The sequence below is a fragment of the Neopsephotus bourkii genome, unplaced genomic scaffold (genome assembly GCF_033783945.1).
Source record: "Neopsephotus bourkii isolate Nb327-2 ecotype Australia unplaced genomic scaffold, CSIRO-AGI_Nbou_v1 NB_2, whole genome shotgun sequence".
Classification (NCBI taxonomy): Eukaryota; Metazoa; Chordata; class Aves; order Psittaciformes; family Psittacidae; genus Neopsephotus; species Neopsephotus bourkii.
The window spans coordinates 923,172-947,891 of record NW_026900519.1 but is presented as its reverse complement, the minus strand read 5'-3'; the positions used below and the strand labels follow the sequence as shown (position 1 = coordinate 947,891).

Here is a 24,720-nt window from a genome sequence, read left to right as displayed (position 1 = left end):
GAGCAAGTGTCTGATTTTAAGATTGAAATACATTTTTGAGTTGGTATCCCTTTTTGCAGTCAGCATAACAAGGTACCCAAGCTTTTGAAGTAGAATTGGTCCTCCTGCTCATTAATGGGACAAGAATTACCAGATGTAATCACTGAAGATAGGTAAATGTCAGGGAATATGAATGTCTGGTCCCTCTATTGGCCTGGTCTATCCTGAAAGGAACTTGGTTGTGAGCTCGATATGAATCCAGCCCAGCCTGATGTCACAGAGAGCCTTTCCTTTTTCCTGTTGTGTGGTGATTTTTGTCCTACAGTTTGCTTCCTTGTCTTGGGAGGAAAGAGGTTTCCATTGTCAACAGAGGCACATCTGTTAACAAGCTTTCATTTTCTGGTGATAGGTGGAGGTCTTATCAATGCTGAAATAGCAAATGTATGTTTGTTATCCTTTACATAGTTTTAGCAAGTGAGTAATTTCGATATGTTTCTATCACACATTTGCAGAGGCATGTACATCTGAAATTAGATCCAGTGCCTTTGGTTTTGTTGCATGGGGTGTGGTATTGGTAGTAATAGTACAAATAATGGAGACGTTATGAGATATGATTGGTTTTGGGGACGTATTTTGTGTGGCAGGCACTCAAAGTGCCACATTCTGCTCTTATTTCCCACCCTTGTGGAAGTGGTGGAACATGGGGTCTGTGCACTCAGTCATTGTCTTGTTTCTACGTCTTTATTAATTTATATGTGTTTATGGCCTAGTGAGCGTTTTGCTGCTGTTCTCAGTGTTTTAGTGTCTTTATGGAAAACACAAGTGAGCATTTCTCTCTGTTAGCCAGGAGCTTCACAGCAGATCACCAGTCTTGGCGCCAGGCGCGGATGATGGTTGTGTTTGGATGAAGAGACCTGAAATAGGTCTGTGCTTTAAACATAAACATGTATTTCTCTAGCAGATACCATATTCATCTTCCCAGTTTTGCTCTGTTTCTCTTTTAAGGAGCGTGTTTAAATACACAGGAAGAAACAAATCCTGGTCTCCTTTACAGCCTGAGTTGCTGGTGTCCTGGGTCTGCTTCTGATGAAGGATCTTATTTTATAGATGGGCAGAAAGACGGCAGAAAATATTTGCCACTAGCAGTTGTCATCCTGTTTTCTCAAGTTATTATGAGGGGGGAAAAAAGGGATTAGATTTCACTATACTATTAATGGGATTATGCTTTTGGGGTGAGAAAGGGCTGCTTTAGTTCATCTGGAAACAATTCCTTTGTGAAGCTAGAAAAGTGGTGATGCACTGATGATGGGAATGCTCTGAGGATTCTGTGGTGCATTTTGATCTTTATTTACTGTAGTTACTTCAGGTCCTACTAATACTCTATGCAGAAAGGCAGCTATTCCTGTGGAGCCAAATAAATGGCACTCTTGAACAGTATCAGTTTTGACTTGAGAGACTTGGAAATAACACTTGCAAATAAGAGGAAAGCAGTGCCATGTCTGAGCAAAGGTTAGGCAGAATACTGTTGGTGCAGTCAACAGCATCTCTTTGGGTTTGCATGTGTGGATTGTATTGAGCCACATTGAAAAAGCTTGAGCATTTGGTGTAAAATCAAGAAGAGGACATACACAACAAGGATGTTCACTGAAACACTTGAGCTTTGTCTGCATCTCTTCCAAAATTCCATCTTTCCTGTGTTGTTTTTCCTTTCCCTAGCTGAGAATGACAAGAATAATTTCAGTTTTGTGTGTGTTTCAGATTGTGCAGTGAATGTCCATAAGAACTGCAAGAGTTTACTGGCTGAATGCAGCAACATCAGACCCAAGGTGGGGTTTAAAGTTCATTCTTCTTTTATAATAACAGTGCTTCACAATTTAGTGTGTTTTGCTTTACAGCAGTACAGAATCTTGCTGTATGTCTTCAAGACATCAGAGAGCTGTTAACTTGTCATTATAGTAATTTATGACAGTGTATGCAGGGAAACTAAAGTGAAATGTTTTGTTGCTGTACTGAATATCACTTAGCATTGCTTGTGCCTGTCAGAACTGCGACTAAAACAAGAATGCTCATTGCTATGGTACCTCTGGATTTTATGCACCTGTATTTTAATAGGTTGAAGCTGAGGGAAGAGGTGAGGGATGGAGGGGAGTTTGTTTGTAACAGTTGCCTGTTATTTATAAGCTAGGCAATGAAGTGATTTCGGTTTTGAACTCTGGCTAACTTCATATCTTGCTAAGCTGTTCCTTTGTTATCTGTGTCACCGTGGTGCCTGTGATTGCAGTCAGGTCACAGGTTGGGCTCAGATAGCTGCCGAGCTGCCTTTTTTTGTTATCATTATTCTGGTATTGGTTTCAGAAATAATTTCCTCTCCTCTAACTAATTACACCCGGGGGAGTTTGAGTTTGGTTTAACCTGCAAGTGTTGATGATTTCAGTGGCTAATAGCAGATTAGGGAGTACTGTGAGCGGGGGGGAAGAGAGAGCAGAGCAGCTCAAACCTGGGCAATTAGAGGTTAGAGGAAGTGCTTTCAGTCACTGGTGATATAGAATGTAACTCTTTTGAGGGCAGAAATGGTCTTGTGGGGGTGTTGATATATACTTTTAAAGTGCTCTATGCATTGTGCATTTTCCTTTTAAACTGAAAAATTCACTTGTTCTGATGCTCTCACAAGCTGTAATGGTTTAGTGAGCCCTGACAGACCACTCCTGAAGAAAGCAAAGAGGCTTTGGTAGCACAAATGATGGGGACTGAAGTCAGGAATGAGACCCTTGAAGTGAAACAAGCCTCCCCAAAAGCCATTCATTACAGACCATAGAATTTACTTAATTTCTTGGCATCTTTGATAAATTGTATCTCAATGAATTGCAATATCTTGTGTTGTAAGAATGGGAAAGTTGTACAGGTTACCAAAGATGCAGTTTCAAATGGGCAGTCTCAATTTTGGTTGAAACTGGCTGGGTTAGTTTCAGTAGTGTTGCTGTGAACTAAATGGCAACAAAGCATAGGTGAAGACTTGTGTACCTAAAGGGTTTGCTTTTAGTTCATAAGTTATTTATTATTACAGCTTGCATTCAGCTGGAACTTCACTCTTTGTTCTATTTCAGCTGATCTCTATTTGATGGGATTTTTATACAAAGTGTTAGTGTCTATAGGTCATTTGTCTGGAATGTGAAAAAATCAAAGCTGTCACTGTGTCAAAGCTTTTCTCCTTTCAGTACACTCGCAGTTAGTGCTGTATGGTAGAGAGAACAGGATTCATTTTGGACTGAAAGTTTGGTCTGAATGTGTAAGAATGTTGTCTTTTTTCCTATAGCAGAAAGACTTGCAGCACAGACCTTCTGGATCTCCACAAAGTTCGCCCCAGTGCATTTCCCCAGGTTTGTACTAAAGAATGATTTCTGTGCTCAAGGCTTATCTGTTCAATTGTATTTTTTTCCTTTAATATGTTTTAAAGGCTATACACAGTGTGTTATTGAAGTATAGAAAAGGTCTCTTTTAATAAGATGGCTTCATTTTTTTCCCTATTGGGAATGGCTCAGAGGCTCCTAGCAATCTCCTGTGTGTTTTTATCTCTTTATCTTTTTATTTTTCTTTATACCTTCTTGCTGTGTAACCTCAGAATATCACGGTGAAAAGGGATCAATAAGCTCGTTTTTCATTGATTGTCTATTCTCTGGCCTCTGAAAAGACTAGAACTGTGAACTTTGTTTTACATCAGATTTTCATAATTGTCTATTTAAAACTTGCCTGCAGCTAGTGGTTGCTAGAAATCTCTAAGACAAGCTAGCACTAATGGTCTGAACAGAAATCTTTGTCGAAGCAAAGTGGGAAAAGGCATCTGGGAGGAAAAAAAAGAGGAATGAACAGCTTTATTGCAGCATAAGCTTTGAAATAGCTTTTTGCTGCTGGAAAAGACCATCATGGTCACAGGTGTACCATTTCAATAGCATTCTAATTTTTAGATGGGATGAGGTCTGCATTAACAGAAGAGGCTTTTTGGCTCTCGGGTGATTGATTGTAACCAGAGCAGAATTACTTTCTGCCTTGCAGTCGGTCCATTTGGTTGCTTTGATGGCTGTAAGAACCACAGCTGACAAGAATGTCTGAGTATTACTCTATGTGTTTCACATGGTTTTGTTAGGTAGCGTCTGACTTGCATTGCAAGGTGTCCTTTGTGAAACAAGGGTAAGAGGACAAAGAGTTAGTGTTACAAGAAGACAAATGGCTGTTTGCCTTACCAAGAATGGCTTTTTGCATTCAGGAGGAAAGTGCAGGGACAGTAGGAAACAGAAGGATTAATGAAAATAGGAAAAGTTGGCTGTAGGGCTTGTCGTTGAAACAGCTCTGTGGTATACAGTCTGGTCTGGTTTGACAGGTTAGCAGCAATCGATGGGGACTCTCAGCAGTGTGCAGACAGTGCTAATTGAACTCAGAAAATGGCTTTTTGCTGGTGCACACTCTGCTAGGTAGCCAGTCCTTGTTTTCCATGCTCAAAACCAGAAACTGGGAGGTAAAAGAACAGTTTATAGCATGAGCATTGTCTTTACCCGCAGGGTAACAGTGCAGAGTCCAGTGTCCAGCAAAAAAAGCCAAAGATATTGTGTCCATGTAAAAGAGAAATACAGTTTAAGAAAGCTATAAACTGTGGTGTTTGTGTGTGTGTCCCATCCCTCTCCACATGTTTTGCCTGTGGGGATTTTTAGAGTTGGCCTTTCATTGTGAAACAGATCTTTATGTTCTTGGCTTGTAATGCACAGAAAGAGAACATGATGGCTGAAGGTTTCAGTACTTCCCCAGATAGAAATGGAAGGACATTTATTATTAAGTCTTTGTTTAAGAAAACCCCCTTTACAAATCTTGCTATTAGTGTCCACTAAATTAGTGTCCTCTTCCCGTTGGAGCTCATCACTTGGAGGTGATGGAAGAGGACTCAGTTTACCTCCTTGCTGTGTTGTGCTGTGTCTATAGCCAGGAGATTTCAAACCCAAACAGGTTTTCCAGCAGGAAAAGCTGCAGTGATAATTCCTGATGTTAAATATCATTCATGAAATCTCCCTTGCTTCCCTAATACGGTTCTATTCAACTGTTTCAAAGATGAAATGAAAGACAAGGAGATAAAGTATGGGATATCAAGAAATGTGGAAAAACCCGTTTTATGAGTTGAAGCATGAATACCTTGATTTAGCTATGTTTTGTTGAGCAAGGAAGAAGTAGAAGGAGAATTGTTAGTGGAAGAGTGAGACTGAGAAAGGGGAACTTTTGGGGATAGGTAAACACCAGTGTTTTTACAAGAAAAGATGTAAATTGGTGATGCATAGACCTTGGCTGGGAACTGGAGACCCTCTTGAATCACAGTATCACAGTAGGTTAGAGATTGGAAGGGACCTCAAAAGATCATCTAGTCCAAAATTGAATGTCTGCATGGTCCTGAAGGAGCCTCCCAGGCACAGGACTGGATGAGGAATTGGGTCTGGGGGTAAGGCAGAGGCTGCAGTGGCACAGCCCTGGGTTCAAGGATCCATGAGATCTCTTCCACTCCCATGTCCTTAAAAGCACTTTGGAACAAGGGCAGCTGCAGACCTTGTCAGTGATAATTTTCAAAGGTTGGCTGATTCTTCATCTTTGACTTCCCTGAAGTTCCTGTCTTAAAAGGATGTATTTTGTCTCCTGTTCCTTATCATTCATTACAGACATTAGTGCTAAATAATTGTATCCATTTTTTAGAAGTCTATTACAAGCTTCCATGTATTGTGTAAGAGTGATTAAAATTTCAAATACCTTTCCAGTTCACAGTCTGTCTAGATTTTAAAAAGCATTAAAAAGCTGCAGTATTAAAATTAAATTTAGCTCTGGTATCTATTATGTGCAGTGTGTGTGTGCTTGCAGATAGAAATCACTGTCAGGCAATAAGCATTGCAAGGGACTTGTGGTTTTGATGTGAGCTCAGATTTTTCTTCTTTGCCATGAAATATTCTGTGCCCTTATACGGTAGGGTGTGAATAATTGTGTGTAGGTTCTGGTGTTTTACTAAAGGAGAAGATACTTTGCAATTTCCACACTAAATGGGCACAGTAGGGACCAATTTCCTGCACTTCAGACCTGCTGATTTAGCCAATACAGTAAGTTAAGTGGCAGCTTTACATTTCTAGAAGGATCACAGGTAGTATAAAAACAGTGCATCTCTGGGGCCACTTTACTGTGCCAAGTCTGAGGGCAGCCAGGAGTGAGCATGGGGAATACAAATTCAAAAAGCAGCGGCAGGAGCAATACAATTCCAGCTCATCCCGAGCTCTCTTTTTGTGGTTCCTTTTCAAGAAAATGGAATGAGAATGTTTTTTTGGAGAACGAGCTCTTGACATCCAAGATCCTGTCTGTTCTCCGGCCGCACTCAGAGCGGGGTCTGAGAGCAGGAGAGCTGCAGTGTACGCCTCATTTCCTGAGTACCAATTCGATTTTTGCCTCTTTAGCCACTTCTTTGAAGGAGCAGCCCCGGAGCCTTCTCCTGGGACCTGATGGCACCCCAGTCCTATCGCGGAATCTCGGCATGACTATCGCCCAAAGAGGAAATTCTCAGTCTTCACTGAATACTGCTGGAGCTGTCAATAAATTTGGGTAAGTAAACTGCTTCTCTTCGAATCCATCAGCTTCTGCTGTTGTCGTGTCCCCAGCCCCCGTGTAAAAAGAAAAACAATTACAGAACTAAAGCAAGAATTCACATTGATTTTTTTAGCTCCAAAGAGATTTATTGAAATTTTAATTCATTTCCCTCAACAGTAAGCATTGCTGTTGTTTAAATCACCTTGCCTTTAGTCCCCCTGTACTATATCACAAAGAGGTCATGTAAAATGGGGCACAATTGGGGTGTCTCTGCCTAGATTATGGCTTTCATGGGTATATTTGTCTTCAGACTTGATGCATTTCAGTAATCTGAGGTCAGTTATTCTAGGTTGTACTAGTTCTGACTAGTGTAGGAGACAGCAGTGGCTGCAGTTGCAGGATACCTTGATTAAAATAGTAGCTCTCTGCTGGTTTAAATAGTTGTTTACTCTTTATGTGCCACAGTTGAGCTCAGTGCAAGAGCCCTTTGTATTCTGAACTGGCTGTGGCTTGTCACCAGGTGATGTCTTTTCAAAATGTCATACCTGAAGTTGCATACTTGCTCATGCTGCTTCTATTAGAACTGTAATACTTCAGTGAGGGACTTGCTAAATGGATTTGACTGTTTAAGTCAGAGTGCAATGCTAACTTTTATCTATTTAAGTTAATTGCGCTAGAGTTTAGGAAAGATGTCAAAGTGGTTGAATTTTGGGTTTGTTTTTCTTTGTCAAGCAGCTTAAATGTCAATATTCTGGTTTGAGCCCTTGGTCTAATTTCTTTGGCCATTTAGACTGATTTCAGGAGACATGGATGAAGGGGATTCAGGCTTTATCAAATTTAAGCAGACTTCAGATGACGTTGTCTCGCTTGCACCTTCAACAGCAGACACCATTTTTCTGGAAGGTATGGAATTTCTGTGCTTTTCAGGATTTTTATGTGATTTCTTAACCCAGTCTTAAAACAGCACTGAAATGGTTTTGTGAATGATGGTAACGAGGGATATGGTGGGAAGCAATTTAATAATAACTGAAACTGAATGTGCTTTTGGTCTAGATGCATATTCTGTATCCCTCCGAAGTGAAATAGAAACAGATGCTCATGAGTTTGAGGCAGAGTCTTGGAGTGTTGCAGTGGAACAGTCTTATGCAAAAAGGCAAAGGCCAGACGTTAAAAACAGGCAAGATGTCATTTATGGTAAGACTATTTGTTATTATTGTGACTTCTATTTCATAATGCCACTGTTTTGAAACAAATAAATCCTTTTTATTGGCTCCCATTTTGACTTGTGATTGAAAACTAGAGTGAAGATTTTCAAGTCTGTTGCCTGTCTCAGTGTGCACAAGTCCTTCTGTTAATGATTTTAAGCAACACATAGTTGTCAGCATGCCTATGTAAGCAGTTAACCTCAGCTCTACAATTAGGGAAGAGCTCACCTGCAACTGAGGGATGCTGTTAAATAAGCAAGGTCAGTCACTGTTTGGAGGGGAGATGATCAGAGCCAATTTGGGAGCTTCACATCAGTAATGCAAAGGCTATGGTGAAGAAGGAGGTACAAAAGGTGGTGGCTTTCAGAGCCTGCTCTGTTCTGTCTCACTGGTCACTGCCCAGCAGATAAATGACTTCTGATCTGTGTATTTCTCCTTGCTCAGAACTAATGCAGACTGAAATGCACCATGTTAGGACACTGAAAATAATGCTGAAGGTGTACTCCAGAGCCATGAGAGAGGAGCTGCAGTTCCCAAATGCAGTTATCAACAAGCTCTTCCCCTGTGTGGATGAGCTGCTGGAGATGCATGGGCAATTTCTGCTCCAGTTGAAGGAGAGACGGAAGGAATCCTTAGAAGAAGGCAGTGACCGAAATTATCTAATCCAGAACATTGGAGACCTCTTGGTAAAACAGGTGTGGATTAAATTCTACCAATACTAAACTTCTAACAAGCTAACTGGTAGGCTAAAGTTACGTTATTTAAGGATTGATTTAATAATTTGTTTGACATTATCTTCCCAGTGTAATGTGTAAGTGTGATTCCCAGGAGCATATCTGGTCACAAATAATATGAAATGATCATTAAATGTTCTTTGGGCATGTGCATATGCATGTTGTGGGGTACGCAGCTGGTTTTATCTCTGTTCCAAAAGTAACATGACATGTTCCTGGTGTCCATCCCAAACATGGCTCTCCTGCATTTGATGCCAAGCTTCTACGTTCTGACCTTTTAGAAATGCAGTGAAGATCCTTTGAACTCATTACAGCTTTAGTACCCATTCTGGTACAGGGTGGATGCAACTTCCTTCCTATATCATGACCACTGTTTCCCCTTCACCATTTAGTCCTCAGTCTTTTTCAGTGCAGAGGCCCAGAAATCCTTTTAAAAATTCTTGTAATGACAGCTGTCATATTTGGTTATCTTGTGGTATTCCAAGCTCTCAGATTTCACACTGCATAAATCGCCCACTTCAGGTACAGAAGAAATTGAAATACTGAATAAACACCTCAGAAATCAGTTACCATAAAACAATGTTCAGCCTTAATCTTGCAGTGGAGGTAGGTTTACTCTTAATGATTCATGTCTTTTATTCTTATCTTTCCAATTAGTTTTCAGGTGAAAATGGGGATAGAATGAAGGAAAAATACGGTGTGTTCTGTTCTGGACACAATGAAGCTGTTAGTCACTATAAAGATCTGCTCCAGAGCAATAAGAAGTTCCAAACCTTAATAAAGGTAAACAACAACCAGCAGTCTCCCATTCTGACTATACTTGACCACTTCAGATCTTATTTTGTACTTGAAGATCCCTCCAGTTTGAATGCACCTCATTAGAGGCAGGTACTCATTAGTTGATAGCTTCTTGTATTTTAGATCTTTTGAGCTGTTTGGACACAACACCACCATTAGCAGGTGTGACATTTGAGGCAGGTTCTCAGGAGCACACAGGACTGGGGAATAGAGTATGTATGTAGACCTTAAAGCTCATTGAGTTCCAACCCCTGCCACGGGCAGGGACAGCTTCCACTGGAGCAGCTTGCTCCAAGCCCCTGTGTCCAACCTGGCCTTGAACACGGCCAGGGATGGAGCAGCCACAGCTTCTCTGGGCACGCTGTGCCAGCGCCTCAGCACCCTCACAGGGAAGAGCTTCTGCCTAAAAGCTCATCTCAGTCTCCCCTCTGGCAGGTTCAAGCCATTCCCCTTGGCCTGTCCCTGCAGGCCCTTGTCAAAAGTCCCTCTCCAGGTTTCTTATAGGCCCCCTATAGTTATTCATGACTCTATCACTCACTGCCATGCTGTGTGGCCATCTTTGTAAATTGGCTTGATAATAAATTCAGTCAATGATAAATGCTGTTAATGGTCTACTATGGAAAAAGCTGGTACTCTGGAGTCAAGTTTTGCCCACCACATCATCTTTCCAAAACCAGAAAATTGGCTCCAGGGTGGTTTGTTTGTCTGCTGTACAGTGTAATGTGCAATTAATAGGAAGGGCTGAAGAGACACAGCCAAAGTAGAAGCCTGTAACTTGAGCTGCAGATGTCATTGCGCAGTCTAAAGTATTCACATTTTCCAGTCCTCGGTAAGCGACACCGTGTGAACGTTCCAATGTAGCACTATACTTACAGCTCTTCTTAGCTAGGAGTCATTAAAAGGGAGAACCCTTTACTTTCAAGGAGCTAAGTAACCAGAGTCTTATATAGCCACAGTCCTTATAAAGAGAGATCTTAGTACTGTATTCTACTGCCAGGATTGTGCTGGACCTGTAGCCAAACTGGCATCCTGATGCTTTACAGTCTTCCCTTTCTAAACAGGGCTGTGGTACTGTAGAAGAGCCTACTGGTGGATGTGGGCTCAAAGAAGCACGTAGTTTAGTCATAGAATCATAGAACAGATAGGGTGGAAAGGACCTTAACATCATCTAGTTCTAACCCCCTGCCATGGGCAGGTCATGGGCATGGTCATTTATTGACCTCATTTGGCTGTTAGGTGTGTTTGGTCTGGTTTCAGAAATCTAGTACTTTCCTATGTATTTAAGAACTGATCCTATTCTAAAAGGCAAACAGCAAATAGGCAGTCAGATAATTCAGATCCGGAACTTTCTCTGCTTGGCTCCAGATTTAGTTAACAGTAGTTGAAAATAACACCCAAAATATTTTCTAATAATAAAAGCAGTTGGTTTTTAACATTATCGGGAGTTTTGCTTTAGTAAAAGAGGTGATGCTAATTTGGTGATGCTATGCCAAAGTGCTTTGAGACAGGAAATGTGGGAATGGTGAGGCGAGGGAGTTAGAACAATATATGCAATGGATGTGATGAGTCTGTCTTGTTTTCTAGAAAATTGGGAACTCTTCCATTGTGAGGAGACTTGGTGTTCAGGAGTGTATCCTTCTGGTAACCCAGCGCCTCACCAAATACCCAGTCTTGGTGGAACGCATTATTCAGAATACAGAAGGTAGGCGTAATCATTCCTGGAAGCCTCACAGTTGTCTGCTGATCCTTCTCCTGTGTTTTGCATGTTCTTTCCTCAGACAAGGAGAGACAGGGTGGTACTGCCTATTCCTGCTTTCTCCCTTCCTCATTCACTGAAGATGCTGTTCTGGATGCAGATCCAGATCAGTGTCGCCTCATCAAGTGCTGATTGTTAAGTCTGAAACCACAAAACCATAGCAGTTTGTCTGTCGGCTCGTTAGAGATGTAGAGCTTTAGGATATTTTGTCTTTTACTTTATTTTTAAACAAGCTGTTAGGAAATAACTGTTAGATGCTCAGTACGGAGCCTTCACATTAAAATATGTTTAGCTGCTCATATTGTGCATTCCAGAATTAAAAATGCAACCTACTGACTGCTACTCTTTTCTCTCAGCTGGAACTAAAGATTATGAAGAGCTGACCCAGGCCCTTAGTTTAATTAAGGACACAATCACTCATGTAGATGCCACAGTAAATGAGTGTGAGAAGGGGCAGCGCCTTAAAGAGATTATGCATAAGATGGAGCTAAAATCATCAGGGAAATGCAAGAATGGGCTTTTCTTCCGGAAAGATGACATGGGACAGAGGCGGCTTCTGCTGGATGGGATGCTGTACTGGAAAGCTGCGTCAGGGAGACTCAAAGGTAAAGGGCCAGGAAGGGGGAAAACACAACAGAGAAACAGGCTTTTCATTTATTTTTTTTTATGTATATGTATTTTTTTAGTAACTGTTTATTACTGATCGATGGAGTATAAAATGACAATAACCTGCTCGTTTAATAGGATATTGGAGGAAATAGCACTTGTTCTATTCTTGGCTTGTCCAATAAGCATCTCTGTAATGGTGCATAAGTTCCTTATGCTGCTTGCTTATTATCTGTCTGATCTGCTTTCCAATTCAAGAGGGAGGTCTTTAGATAGATGACAAAGCTTTGAGTCATACTGACTTGGTCTCCTGTGGAAAGGCATTATTAGCTCTGCTTCACAACCCCATGACACCTTCATTCTGCATAATGTCTGTTTTGCCAGAAAATCAAACCAGTGTCCACCAGTGAATATTTTAACAGCTTCATTGCTCAGGTGGTCAAGAAGCAGCTTCAGTGGTACATAAAATGCAGCCAAGAGTAGGTGGTGCTGCAGAGGGCTGCAGTTCTAGAAGAATCTGCAGTTAAGGGAGACACATTCCCTCATGACTGTTTCTATCCATGTGTAGGTTGCCTCTGTAGGTGTTCTCAAGCTTTAAATCAAGCAATTTTATTGTGCTGGTTCTGCATGACTGCAGTCTGTCTGTGGACATCCCACGTGAGAGGAAGTAGCAGACCCACTCTTGCAGATGCTGATGTGCTGTTCCCTGACCCACAGGCACTTGAAGTTAGGTGGTTTTTGAGTCTGGACCTGTGTTTCTGGTTTAAAATCTGCCTTTTTTTCTCCCTCTGTTGTTATTGTAGATATTCTGGCAGTCCTGTTAACTGATGTATTGTTGCTCTTACAAGAAAAGGACCAAAAATACACATTTGCATCAGTGGTAGGTATTGTTCTCCTTATTTAATACATTCACTTAGAGTATTTATGAAAGTGATGGTAACTATGCAGGAAACAGATATTAGATGCTTGTTATGGGGTGGGGGTCAGAAGGAAAATTAAGTAATAAACCAGCCAGCTATTATAGAATCACTTTTTCTGAAGCAGTTCTGGTACTTGTTGAATCCCTCACACTGTCTCTTAGTGCAAAACAGTGTGCTATTCCATCAGCTGGCTCCAGCCTCCACATCTCCTGTGGTTTTCTGGTGCCCTGAGCCTGTTCTGAAGTTCAGTGGTTCTCCTCTTGTGCTGTGACTTTCCCTTTTACTGAACTGTGTCATGTATGTTAAACATACTAGATCTGTGCTTTGAAAGGCACCTGCAGATGAGGTCTGCTTCTGTTTGCTAATGTGCAGGGAAAGAATCTTCCATTTCAGTGAGGGATGTGGTAAGGTCACAGTAGGCTAAGATTCACTGGGGGCAAAGAACTTTCCTGAAGTAAATGGAGTCAGCACTAAATGCAAATGTAATTACTGCAGCACTCTAGAACACTCAGTGGATTCGCTTGCTTTTCTAGGGCATTTCCACAGGTATCCTCAGAGCAGTAAATGGTGTACATTTTGTCCTGATCTACTTCGGTTATGGCTGTAATAGCACCAGTAACAGAGAAACTATTTTATGTAATTGTTTTCTTGGATATATATTTTCTTTTTTCAAGACATCAACATTAGAACTTAATTCTAATGGCAAAAGCTATTTTGGTGACCCCAGGGCTGTAAAAGCAACTGCTTTTCAAATTACCCTTCTTCTAATGCACAGAATGGGGATACTTTCACAGATCAGGATGGCTGGAAGTCGTTTCCTCTTGAGCAGCATTAGGTGAATCTTTGACCAGTAGTTCATTTTATGACATTGACTCTGATAGACTTAATTCTGTTTTCCAAATTCACCTGAGGTATGAGCAGAAGAGCAAGTTCATAGAGGGGAAGAAACATGTTGTTAATGTAGTGTCTTGGTCGTCATGGCTGTTGTAGCTTACACTGAGGCTACAGCATTGTTCCCAAGAAATAAGAGCACACATACATGTTCTTAGGCAGTGTAGGTGCTCTACTGCAGGGTTATATATATATCATTCAGCTGCTTATGACAGTCCCCACAAGCTGATCTCTGCTACATGGTGGTTTTTCCCCCTCCAGTAACATGCTCTGCAGTTATAGATTGATCAGTTTTTTGCATCTTTGTATGTATACAGTTCATTTGAAATGTAGATATCACTTCTCCGTAGATAAATCAAGTGAGGGGAGCACATGGATCTGCTCAGTGATTCTGTTTTTCCACTGACCTCTGTTCATGGCTTGAATTGCAGTACAACTGCTCAGAGGCGTTGGCAAAACCAACCCTTCCTGATGTCTGTGCCACAGCTCAGTTTTCTTCCCATCACTCTAGATTATGCTGCAAAGGTGCAGCAGTTACAAAGAGCTAGTTTCTTCTGGGGAGGATCTTTCTAGGCTTCATATATTGGCTCTGTGCTGTATGAAGCATAGATAGGTTTTCAGTGACTAATATCCCTCCTGTAAATCTGTTTTCATTGCAGAAGACAGCTAATCCAGTTAATCCTTAGCTATACAGCAGTGCTATCTGTCACCTTGTTTTATTATTCACAGGGCCTGACAGCAAGCTATAACACCCCTGTGTTATGGTTTTATTTCCTTTGTAGCTCACTTAGAACTTCTGTCACTTCCTCTTGTTCTCTTCTTTTACCTCCCACACGTCATTTTTGTTTCCTTTTACAAATGCTGGTTTTGTCTCCTTTTGAGCAACTTTTTTTTGAGCCTGTTCCTGACTTCTGGGACCCAGTGGGAACCCTCAGGTGTTTAAATTGAAACTTGCTTTGATATTCAGTCAGCTACCCAAACATCTTGGTCATTCTTCATTCCACGAATGACCATTGAAATGGTCATTCTTCATTCCACATTTTCATCTATGATTGATGAGGAAAAAAATGGCAATGTCAAAAGTGTCATAGCAGTAACATTCCAGTGTTGTGATTTGTGGGCCTGGTGGCCCAGCAGAAGCAGGAAGATGGGGGAGCTGGGAAGCACAAACCCTAAAGAGCATATGCAATGTAGTGCAGTAAACTCTCTTTTGTTTCACAGGACTCTAAACCACCAGTTATCTCGTTGCAAAAGTTAATTGTAAGAGAGGTAGCGAATGAGGAGAAGGCCATGTTCTTAATTAGTGCTTCCTTAAAAGGACCAGAAATGTATGAAATCCACACAAGCTCAAAAGAGGAGAGGAATTCCTGGATGGCACACATCCGCAGAGCTGTAGAAAGGTAAAATCATCATTATATGAGCTGGTAAGAGAGCAGGAGGGCTTGATTTCTGGCTTCTTTGTCTTCACAGGTTTCATAGATGTAAATTTATCACACAAATCCATTTGACTACCCCTCAACTTTCTCTGTAAGACTGAAACATGCAATTTGCTTTTGTGTTCCTTGCGAAGAAGCCAGCCATAAAGTTGCAATAGAAGCCAGCCGCAGTTGTTATTCTGCTTTTCCTGAAAAATAAACACAAAATGTCACTGATGTCAAATGTAACAGGGCTTTGGATAAGGGAGTTAGATTTGACATGCAAGATAAACTCCACCCTAGGCAAAATCTTGAAGGTGAATCCTGAAATGGCTTTAGGTTATCTAACGTGCAAATCAAACATCTCTCTGTTTCCTCCTTTGTACAGCTGTCCTGATGAAGAAGGAGGAACATTTAATGAACCTGAAGCAGAGAGGAGGCTGGCTGAAGCAAGAGCTGCCAAGTTAAAAGATTTTCAAGGTAATGACTTAGTTATATATTCCATGAACTGCTTCTCAGCATCATTTGTGATTGATGACTGTCTTTTAGCACATGATGTGATCAAGTTTCTCCTTCATAAGTCTTTCAAGGTAGAGCAAGATTATATAGAAATAGCTAAATAAGTCAAGCTTTGTATGCTCCATGAGTTTACACCTTAACTGTTAATTATATCTCAGCATTTGATGCCTTGACCATAAAATAAATAATAATCTCCCCAATTGAACGCTGTGCTCTGACAGTGATTAGGAACTGAGTTTGTTTCTTCCTTCAGAGCGTTTGAACATGAAAGATGACCTGATTATGCAAAGCCTAACTGAGAAGCAACAGATATATCTAGAAATGTCTGAAATGATTGGGTTTGAAGACCATTCCCAAGGATCTCGATCTAGGCTACTGCTTCGGGGGGATATCCCAGAAAATCTGCAAGGAGAAGCAATTTTGAAGTCAGCTGTGACAGAAGGTAAATGCAATGTGGGAATGGGCATGCGTTCACTAGGGTGCAGAGGTGGGGATAAGCACATAGGGTCCAAGTGCTGAAAATCACCCTGTAAGAACATAATACTTCTATGTAGCACTGTTATAACACTGTTCAGAGTTACTTAATCTCAGAACCAATGTGCACTAGGTAAAGTGCACCTGTGTGTTTAGGTAGGGGATCTTCTCTACCGTTTGGATATTAAGGATCAGCCAGTGGAGTCTGTTCAGATGGGTAACTGAGTGCTCTAATAGTACACCAGTTCTGAAATATTATATGAGGGTTAGATATTAAAACAGCCTATCTAAAGGTAGTATCTTTAGACAAAAAATAAGCACAAACATATCTTTTATTATGGAAAACAAACCAACACAAAAATTAAAAAGAAAGAAAAGAAAACCCAAACACTCAAGGCTTGATAATCCCAACTTGCAATTAAGGAAGAGGTCATCTTTACATAGGCAATACGACCAGTCTGTTGTAAAGAGCTACTCACAAAGGAAAATTCATCTGTACTGCAGGAAAACTCTCATACTGCCTGATCTTTTCATGTACTTGATGGATTAAATGTGTTTTAACTTGTTAGCATGATGCACTTGTCTTGCTGCGTAGACATGGCTATTTACATGAGATGTTCTCCTCTTTTCCAGCTGAAAATCTCCAGAACCTTATCTTCACTCACTTAGGCAGTGGATCCTGTCAGCCTGAGGATGGCTCTGGATCAGGACTCCCCAGGAGAGCAGAGACCTTTGGAGGATATGACAGTAGTCCCTCGATCTCAACTAAAAGTAAGAAAGGGACCATTCGGCATTCTTCTGAGTTTCTTAGCCTTTCCTGGGTTACTCTATACAGAAAATGAGATGAGAACAATGAATTAAGTGAGGCCCTTTTATAAGGAAGCTTCACCAGGCTCTAAAAGAAAGAAAAGAGCAAATTTCTAGCATGTGGCATTAGCATGTTGTATCTTTTACTTCCAATACCAACACTAGGGAGCAGAGTAGGGCTCTCAGTGGTGTGCTGAGGGCATTGCTTTCATCCATGCTCCCCTGTTACCACAGTTCCACACAAACTTTAGTTTTGTTAAAGAAAAACCCAAAACAACTGGGAAATGTGAATTCAGCTGCCTGCTTTTATTATTGAATCAGGAAAGTTTTTCCGCTTCCTTTTGTATCTGCAGTCACCAAAGGGATACTTCGGGTAGAAATGCATGTCACTATTGCTGGCTCTTCCACTTTGGAACAGCATGGAGCAGCCATGCAGTTGTATATTGGTTATAACATCTAAGTTACCTTTGTTTTCTGCTTGCTTTGTTCTGCAGTGAGTTTTCAGAGGCGCTGTGCTGGTGTAGGTTACCCCTCTTTCACTCTCCTTTCAGGTGGTAATTTTAGGAAGAACAGTGGTGGTGACCAGAGGCAGTGGGACTGGAGAGGCCCTGCAGTAAGCTCAGATGTGCAACTCCATGACCTCCCTTCTGATGCAGAAGAAGCATCTCAAACTGTATGTTGGGCTTATGCATGATTTAATTGTATTTCCTTATGATGTTCTTCATAATAGTGATGAAAACGAAATCTTTTATCAAAGGTAAAAGTGATCCTAAGCTGGTAGGGCTGGCCTGTAACAGAGCTATGTCAGTCAGATGACTAGACTCTGTTTTGTGGGGCTAGTTGACAGCTTAGCACTTGAGAGGCATGGTAATTTGGTTTTGTATTTGTTGATTTGGTGCTGTACCATTAATGCTAGCTTTAATCACCATGCATTGATTCCAGCCTGGCCTCTGATTTAAGTGTTCTTGTTCCATGTCCTTCGATGCATGGGAGCAGTCTCTGCTTAGCAGTAAACCTGTTCCCTCATGAGATGAACCCTTCCAGCTTGTTCTGGCAGTGCTACCAAAGCCCAGCAAGTGCCTCAGATACTGTTTTTGTCTTTTTTAGAGTGATGTAACAAGGCTGGATGACAGCAGTGGCTTTCAGCCCACCATAGAGTCTCAGGTACGTTACTTCTACTATGAGGAAATGGCAAATAGCTGTATTATAATAATGGCATGCAAAACCAAACCAACCAAACACCACCAAAAAGCTCAGTATTTTTAGTGTCTGTGGAACCACAAGCACATTAACAGCCTGTACCTTATGACTCTTAACGCATTATGAATGCAGAGATAAAACTCCTGTTAGAAAACAAAGATGGGTTCTGGGTATGTAGACAGGCATTTCTAAGAGCTGCCCAACTACTTTTCCTGAATCTTTGGAGAGATTGCATAATGTCAGCTCACTGACAAAACATGCCCCTGAATCTCCCACGAGTGCTATACCTGTGTAGTGATTCAGTGCTGGAGTATGGGAGGAAGTGATCATTAAATAGCTCATGTGAAGACAATTGGTGATGAAGGTTGCTCCCTGGAATGTCAGGGAGATTTGTAGGGTGCTGATTCACATCTGTGCAAGGACTGATATACTGCAATTCATTGTGCTGGCATATTGGTCTCTTGGCTGTTACTGTGTTAGAGAACTCTTGGAGCCACGCTTCCACTGTGTGGGGGTTTGTACTGATACTGTTGATTATGATCACTGTTTAAAAAGAAAAAGAAGTCTTATGCATCAAACCAGAGCACTGTTCAAGTGTCTAATGTCCTTTTTCCTTCCTTTGCTTCCCCTTTTCTTCAGCTTGTCCAAAGGATACAAACACTGTTACAGCTGCTCTTCAGTCTTCAGGTAAATCACTATTTACTATAGAATCATAGAATAGTCAGGGTTGGAAAGGACCTTAAGATCATCCAGTTCCAACCCCGCTTCCATGGGCAGGGACACCTCACACTAAACCATGCCACCGAAGGCTCTGTGCAGCCTGGCCTTGAACACTGCCAGGGATGAAGCATTCACAGCTTCCAAGAGGTTTGTGAGGCATTACTGTAATAAAATTTATGCAGGTGTGGAGAAGAACTACCTTAAAAATATCCCCTAAAGCTAAAGTGAGGGGCAGAATTTAATCAAGAAAACACACACCGTGTCTGGTGTTTTGAAGGAAGTGTAAGATCTGTTGTCTTAGGTAATTATTTCCTTCTTCTTGCTCACTTCAATGCAATTCTTTTGCTACTCTGAGCTCCACCTGCTCATTTCCTCTTAAAATTTTGGATACACACAGGTATGTATGTGTTGTTTTTACTGTCATCAGCAGTATTTTGACTGATTGGATTCAAAGTACTAATTCTAGGTGCAAGAAATGTTAATTTTGACATAAGCATAACACTTGCTTAGCCATCTGCAGTATCATGTCAATCACAGTGGGCTGTACAAGTTGGAAGTTAGATCTGCTCTTAAAAACAATAGTCTCTGATTTAATGTGGTAGAGGGTGTTGCCTTTTGTTTAGCTGTGCATGTGTTCTGAACCCATGTACCTTATAGTGGACTCATTTCCCCTTCAGGCAGTGATATCTCAGCAGGACAGCTACATTGAGATGCAGCGAGCCACCATGGTAGACAGGGAGAAGCAATATCGGCTGCAGTCCACACGAGGCAATCTCCTGCTAGAGCAGGAGAAGCAGCGCAACTTTGAAAAGCAGAGGGAAGAGCTGATGAATGTACAGAAGCTTCAGAGCCAACTGAAGCTGGAGCAGCAACGCCTGGAGCGGGAAAGGAGTCGGCAGCAGAGGGAATTTGAAAGCAAAGAGGCTCGGCTGCAGGAAAGTGAAGAGGGGACTCGGCAGCTGAGGGAGAAGGTGAATCAGGAGAGGGAAGAGCTCGAGAGGCTGCGAGAGGCCTATCAGCATGACCTCGAGAGACTGCGGGAGGCTCAGAGGGCAGTTGAGAAGGAGAAGGAGCGTCTAGATCAGCAGAGGAAGTTGAAGAAGCAGAACACGGTGTCAGGCACGTTCTCCCCAGAAATGGGACAGGTGAGGAATTTGCTTTTCTTGGGGTTTTGTTCCTGTTAACCTGCTTGCTTCTGAATGAAGGTTGTCCCTTCTTGCAGCACTAACCCATGTTTGCTTTTCCATAGACTCACAGAATAGTTAGGGTTGGAAAGGACCTTAAGATCATATAGTTTCAACACCCCTGCCATTGGCAGGGATACCACACACTAAACCATGACACCCAAAACTCCATCCAACCTGGCCTTGAACACTGCCAGGGATGAAACATTCACAACTTCCTTGGGCAACCCATTCCAGTGCCTCACCACCTTCACAGTAAGGAACTTCTGCCTTATATCTAACATGAACTTTCAGTTTGAACCCATCACCCCTTGTCCTATCACTACAGTCCCTAATCAAGAGTCCCGCTCCAGCATCCTTGTAGGCCCCCTTCAGATACTGGAAGTTGCTCTGATGTCTCCGCTCAGTTTCTCTTCTCCAGAAGAGAAGCTTCAATCCTTGTGGCCTCCTCCGGACTTGTTCCAACAGCTCCATGTCCTCCTTATGTTGAGGACACCAGAGCTGCACACAGTGCTGCAAATGGGGTCTCACAAGAGCAGAGTAGAGGAGCAGGATCACCTTCTTCAACCTGTTGATCGTGCGTCTTTTGGTGCAGCCCAGCACACGGTTGGGTTCTGTGCTGCATGCACACTGAAGCCAGCTCATGTTCAGTTTCTCATCAACCCAAGTTTCAACATGTTCATCATGTTCAGTTTCAACACCCCCAAGTCCTTCTCCGCAGGGCTGCTCTGAATCTCTTCTCTGCCCAACCTGTAGCTGTGCCTGGGATTGCCCTGACCCAGGTCTAAGACCTTGCACTTGGCTTGGCTAAACTTCATGAGGTTGGCATGAGCCCACCTCCCAAGCATGTCAGGGTCCCTCTGGATCCCATCCCTTCCCTCCAGCGTATCAACCGAACCACACAGCTTGGTGTCATCAGCAAACTTGCTGAGGGCACACTCAATCCCACTGTCCATGTCACTGACAAAGATGTTGAACAAGACCGATCCCTGAGGGACACCACTCGTTACTGGTTTCCAATTGGACATGGAGCCATTGACCACAACTCTTTGTGTGCAGCCATCCAGCCAGTTCTTCATCCACCGAGTGGTCCATCCATCAAATTGATGTCTCTCCAATTTAGAGACAAGAATGTCGTGTGGGACAGTGTCGAGTGCTTTGCACAAATCCAGGTAGATGACATCAACTGCTTTACCCCTGTCCGTCAGTTCCATAGCCTCATCATAGAAGGCCACTAAATTGATCAGGCAGGATTTGCCCTTAGTGAAGCCATGCTGGCTGTCACCAAGCACCTTGCTGTTTTTCATGTGCTTTAGCATGCCTTCCAGGAGAATCTGCTCCAAGATTTTGCCAGGCACAGAGGTGAGACTGACTGCTCTGTAATTCTCCGGGTCATCCATTTTCCCTTTCTTGAAAATGGGGGTTATATTTCCCTTTTTCCCGTCGTTGGGAACTTCACCTGACTGCCATGATTTTTCAGATATGATGGGCAGTGGCTTAGTAACTTCATTCACCAGCTCCTTCAGGACCTGCAGATGGATTTCATTTGTGCATGTTCAGGTTCTTAAGATGATTTTGAACCTAATCCTCTCCTACAGTGGGCCTAAGGTCTTCATTCTCACAGTCCCTGCATCTGCCTTTTAAGACTTGGGCAGTGTGATCAGAGCACTTGCCAGTGAAGAATGAGGCAAAGAAGTCATTAGGAACCTCAACCGTCTCCAAATCCAGGGTACTCAGTTCTCCCATTAGCTTCCGGAGAGGGCCCACATTATCCCTAGTCTGTATTTTGGTTGCTACATATCTATAGAAGCCCTTCCTGTTATTTTTCACATCCTTTGCCAGATTTAATTCTAACTGGGCCTTAGCTTTCCGGACTGAGCAGCGTGAGGCTGCTCCTGTCTGTCTGTAGAGTGCTTCAGAGTCCCCTTGATCGGGCTAGTCTGTAACAGATCCCTACAGTGATGTCCCCCATCACTGTTCTCCCTTTAACCCTGACCCACAAACTCTCTGTTGACTCCTCATCTGTCCCCAGACAGAGTTCCATACTTTCCAGCCTGTCACTGACATAAACAGCAACTCCCCTTCCCCATCTGCCTGGCCTGTCTTTCCTAAAGAGCCTATAACCTTCCACTCCAACACTCCAATCATAGGAGCCATCCCACTGTGTTTCTGTGATGCCACTGATATCATATCCCTGTAGCCATGCACACATCTCTAATTCCTCTTGTTTATTCCCCATACTATGGGTATTTCTATAGAGGCATCTGAGCTGACCTCCAAATAAAGGCAACTCATTGGCTGGAGCAGCTGAAATAGCTCTGCATTGCTCCAAGCATCTATTACAGGTGCTGGCAACTGACTGGGAGCATTGGGATGGATTGATGCCCCTCTCCCCAAAACATCTAGTTTAAAGCTGCTTTGACCACTATAGCAAGTTTCCTAGCAAAGCAGCTCTTCCCTTTCTTTGTCAGACCAGCTCCAGCAGCTGGGCTTCTTGAGCCATCATCTGAAACAGCTGGTGATGGCCTCTGCCAGAGAGCTCGGAACTTGGCAGCTCCCCAGTGTCTGTGAAATTCCACCCAGACATCTGGTAGTGAGACTGTGGTGGTTTTGGAAGACAGAAACAGAAAATAAGTAATTTTAGAACGTGGCTGACCAAAGGGTTTTTTTAAACACAGGAACCACTCTATTGCAGGCGAGTGATTGCAGAAGGTCTGCTCCATTGATAGCATTTTGTACAGTTGATTTCTAAATCCATTTCTTGGGTTTCAAAATGTGAATTTTGGAGTTGTCTGAAATTGGTTCATTTGTTAGTGTCTGAAAGGCCTGCTTTCTCTCCATTATATCACCACCCAGTGCAGTGTGCACTTGCATTCCTTTGCATCGTGCAATATTAAGCACTCTGGAGCTGCGGAGGTTCTTTTCAGTGTTCAAGGACATACAGTCATGCTCTTCCTTCTGTTTGGCAGCAGGTTTTAGGCTTTGTCTAACCTGTTATATTTTCACTAGAAAGCACTTAATGCTCTCAGGGCTGAGGACTGTCCCTCATTGTCGAATCTGAGAGGGTGAAAATACCTGTTTGACTTAGAATGCCTTTTTTTTTCTCACGTAGAACCAGATGCTAAGTCATTCTGTTAGCTTCAATGGAGAAGGGGTGGAACCATCTGCACCCGCCTTCAAAACCTCTGTGAGAGTGAGCGTCTCCGGGATGGATTACCTGGAACGGCCGGACTTGGTTCGCAGGGACAGCACCACGCTGGAGAATCGCCCTGTTCTTGCACTGAAGAATGAAGTGCCAATACATCTCCTGAGCGCAACTAATCAGATACAGAAACCAGCTGCAGTCCAGCAGCAGATTCCTACCAAGCTGGCCACTTTTACAAAAGGAAGCAAAGAGAAAAGTGGGAAGAGCAAAGCATCTCATAGGACAGACAGTTCAGGTGAGTGTGTTTAAACACACGTCTGATCTCTGCCAGCGTCTGCAGAGCACCCAGAAATTAATATGCTACACATTGTTAATGTCCTTATTCCAGTAAGTAGGATCTTAAGTTCCTTAAGAGTTAGGAGCTGCACGTGTAAATCCATAGGAGTTACATGTATATGCTGTTGGAATTGGAAATACAGCCCAATGGCGTAATGCTGAAAATGGAGTTCTTGTAATCCAGCAGGACAGAATGATGGTGAGCAGTTATAAACCCAGATGCAAAATCTTCTTGCTTAATTGTAGTGTTAAAAGAAAATAGCAGAAAAAAAAAGAGAAAGCTTTTTCTGCATGAATGAAATGTCTTAAGCTTTCTCACTCTCTGTCCGGAGTTGTAATGACACTGAATGCAGTGCCTTTCTTAATGCCTGTCAGCCGTTAAATACAGATGTCCAGGCCAGAACTGTGCATGTTGTAGAGTTGAAAGGGGCTAATTTTATCACAAACAGAAGCAACAAAAATCCAGTCACCATGTCATAATGAATTTTCTGCAGCTAACTACTAGGTACTAAAGCAGTGATCTTTACCAATGACAGATGCAGTAAAAACCACTTCTTCTTTACCACTTTAAATAGCCTTTCTGCCAGCATAGGAGAATGACCTGGAATTTTAAGTTACAAAATTGTCTTTTTAGCTTTGTGTAGGATCAGCCTTGGCAGGCTTACATTTGGGCCTGCACTGCTAAAGTGACTCAGGGCCAAGCCTGTCCGGGGAGGGGAGGGGGAAAGTCACTTGCACATTGCACATCTGTGTCTGTTCTGCCTAAAGTTTAGTACAATTGCAAACTTGCTCATGTTTTTGCACATAAATGAAGCCTAATAACCTCTTACCCTGAATACCAAATGCTGGTAAATGGGAAAATAAAGCTCTAATACCACATCTCCCTGAGTTTATTTTTAATAGCTCTTACCTAATGATCTCTCCAGTGGAAATGCACTTAATGGTGTTTTTCTGTAATTTATATGAAAGGTATAAAACACAAATACATTGGTCTCTGTTCTCTCCTGAGCATTAGTGGGATGCATGCTTGTTATGCCCGTATGTAGATGTTAGAATAAAATGGAACAAGACTTTCTGTACCAGAGGCAAAATACTGTGTATTGAATTTGGGGTTTGTGACATGTGAGGAATGTACTGAGAAGAGGGGTTCTTTGGATCCAGAGTAACCATTTCATAAATTGCTTTTATTGTTGAAATTAAGAAACTTGAGAGGCCATAATGCCAGAATCAATGTACTCTGCTGCTGAGCAGCTGTGAGACGGATGGGGAGCAGAAACAACAGTTGATCACACTTCTGCATGTTAAAAGTAGCACAAATAGCCATTGTAATTTGCATGGTAGGGACAAAGGGTTTTTTTTTCCTCTGCTGTGCTTTATAATACTAGGTTTTAAATCTGGGGTTGTTAGTAACTGAATTACAAGTGCTCAGGGAAG

The 24,720-nt window shown here is 42.3% G+C and overlaps 2 protein-coding genes across 8 annotated transcripts in view; one reads left to right on the top strand and one right to left on the bottom strand.

Annotated features, from left to right (window-relative positions):
* The window catches only part of PEX11G (peroxisomal biogenesis factor 11 gamma), a 343,872-nt gene that overhangs the window by 300,874 nt on the left and 18,278 nt on the right, over positions 1-24,720 (bottom strand). The window lies entirely within an intron of this gene.
* Positions 1-24,720, top strand: part of ARHGEF18 (Rho/Rac guanine nucleotide exchange factor 18) — a 45,411-nt gene that overhangs the window by 19,829 nt on the left and 862 nt on the right. For 3 of the 7 annotated variants that reach the window (XM_061353067.1, XM_061352646.1, XM_061352821.1), the window contains 19 exons: positions 1,738-1,805; positions 3,293-3,356; positions 6,447-6,591; positions 7,367-7,479; positions 7,630-7,770; positions 8,226-8,476; positions 9,173-9,298; positions 10,898-11,015; positions 11,426-11,674; positions 12,479-12,555; positions 14,708-14,886; positions 15,290-15,381; positions 15,674-15,862; positions 16,528-16,665; positions 17,253-17,374; positions 17,809-17,865; positions 18,541-18,588; positions 19,299-19,766; positions 22,918-23,245. In XM_061353067.1, coding sequence (XP_061209051.1) covers positions 1,738-1,805; positions 3,293-3,356; positions 6,447-6,591; positions 7,367-7,479; positions 7,630-7,770; positions 8,226-8,476; positions 9,173-9,298; positions 10,898-11,015; positions 11,426-11,674; positions 12,479-12,555; positions 14,708-14,886; positions 15,290-15,381; positions 15,674-15,862; positions 16,528-16,665; positions 17,253-17,374; positions 17,809-17,865; positions 18,541-18,588; positions 19,299-19,766; positions 22,918-23,245 — 2,973 coding nt within the window. The remainder of the gene's footprint in view (positions 1-1,737; positions 1,806-3,292; positions 3,357-6,446; positions 6,592-7,366; positions 7,480-7,629; positions 7,771-8,225; positions 8,477-9,172; positions 9,299-10,897; positions 11,016-11,425; positions 11,675-12,478; positions 12,556-14,707; positions 14,887-15,289; positions 15,382-15,673; positions 15,863-16,527; positions 16,666-17,252; positions 17,375-17,808; positions 17,866-18,540; positions 18,589-19,298; positions 19,767-22,917; positions 23,246-24,720) is intronic. The other 4 variants (XM_061352556.1, XM_061352904.1, XM_061352994.1 and 1 more) reach the window with 3 other exon arrangements.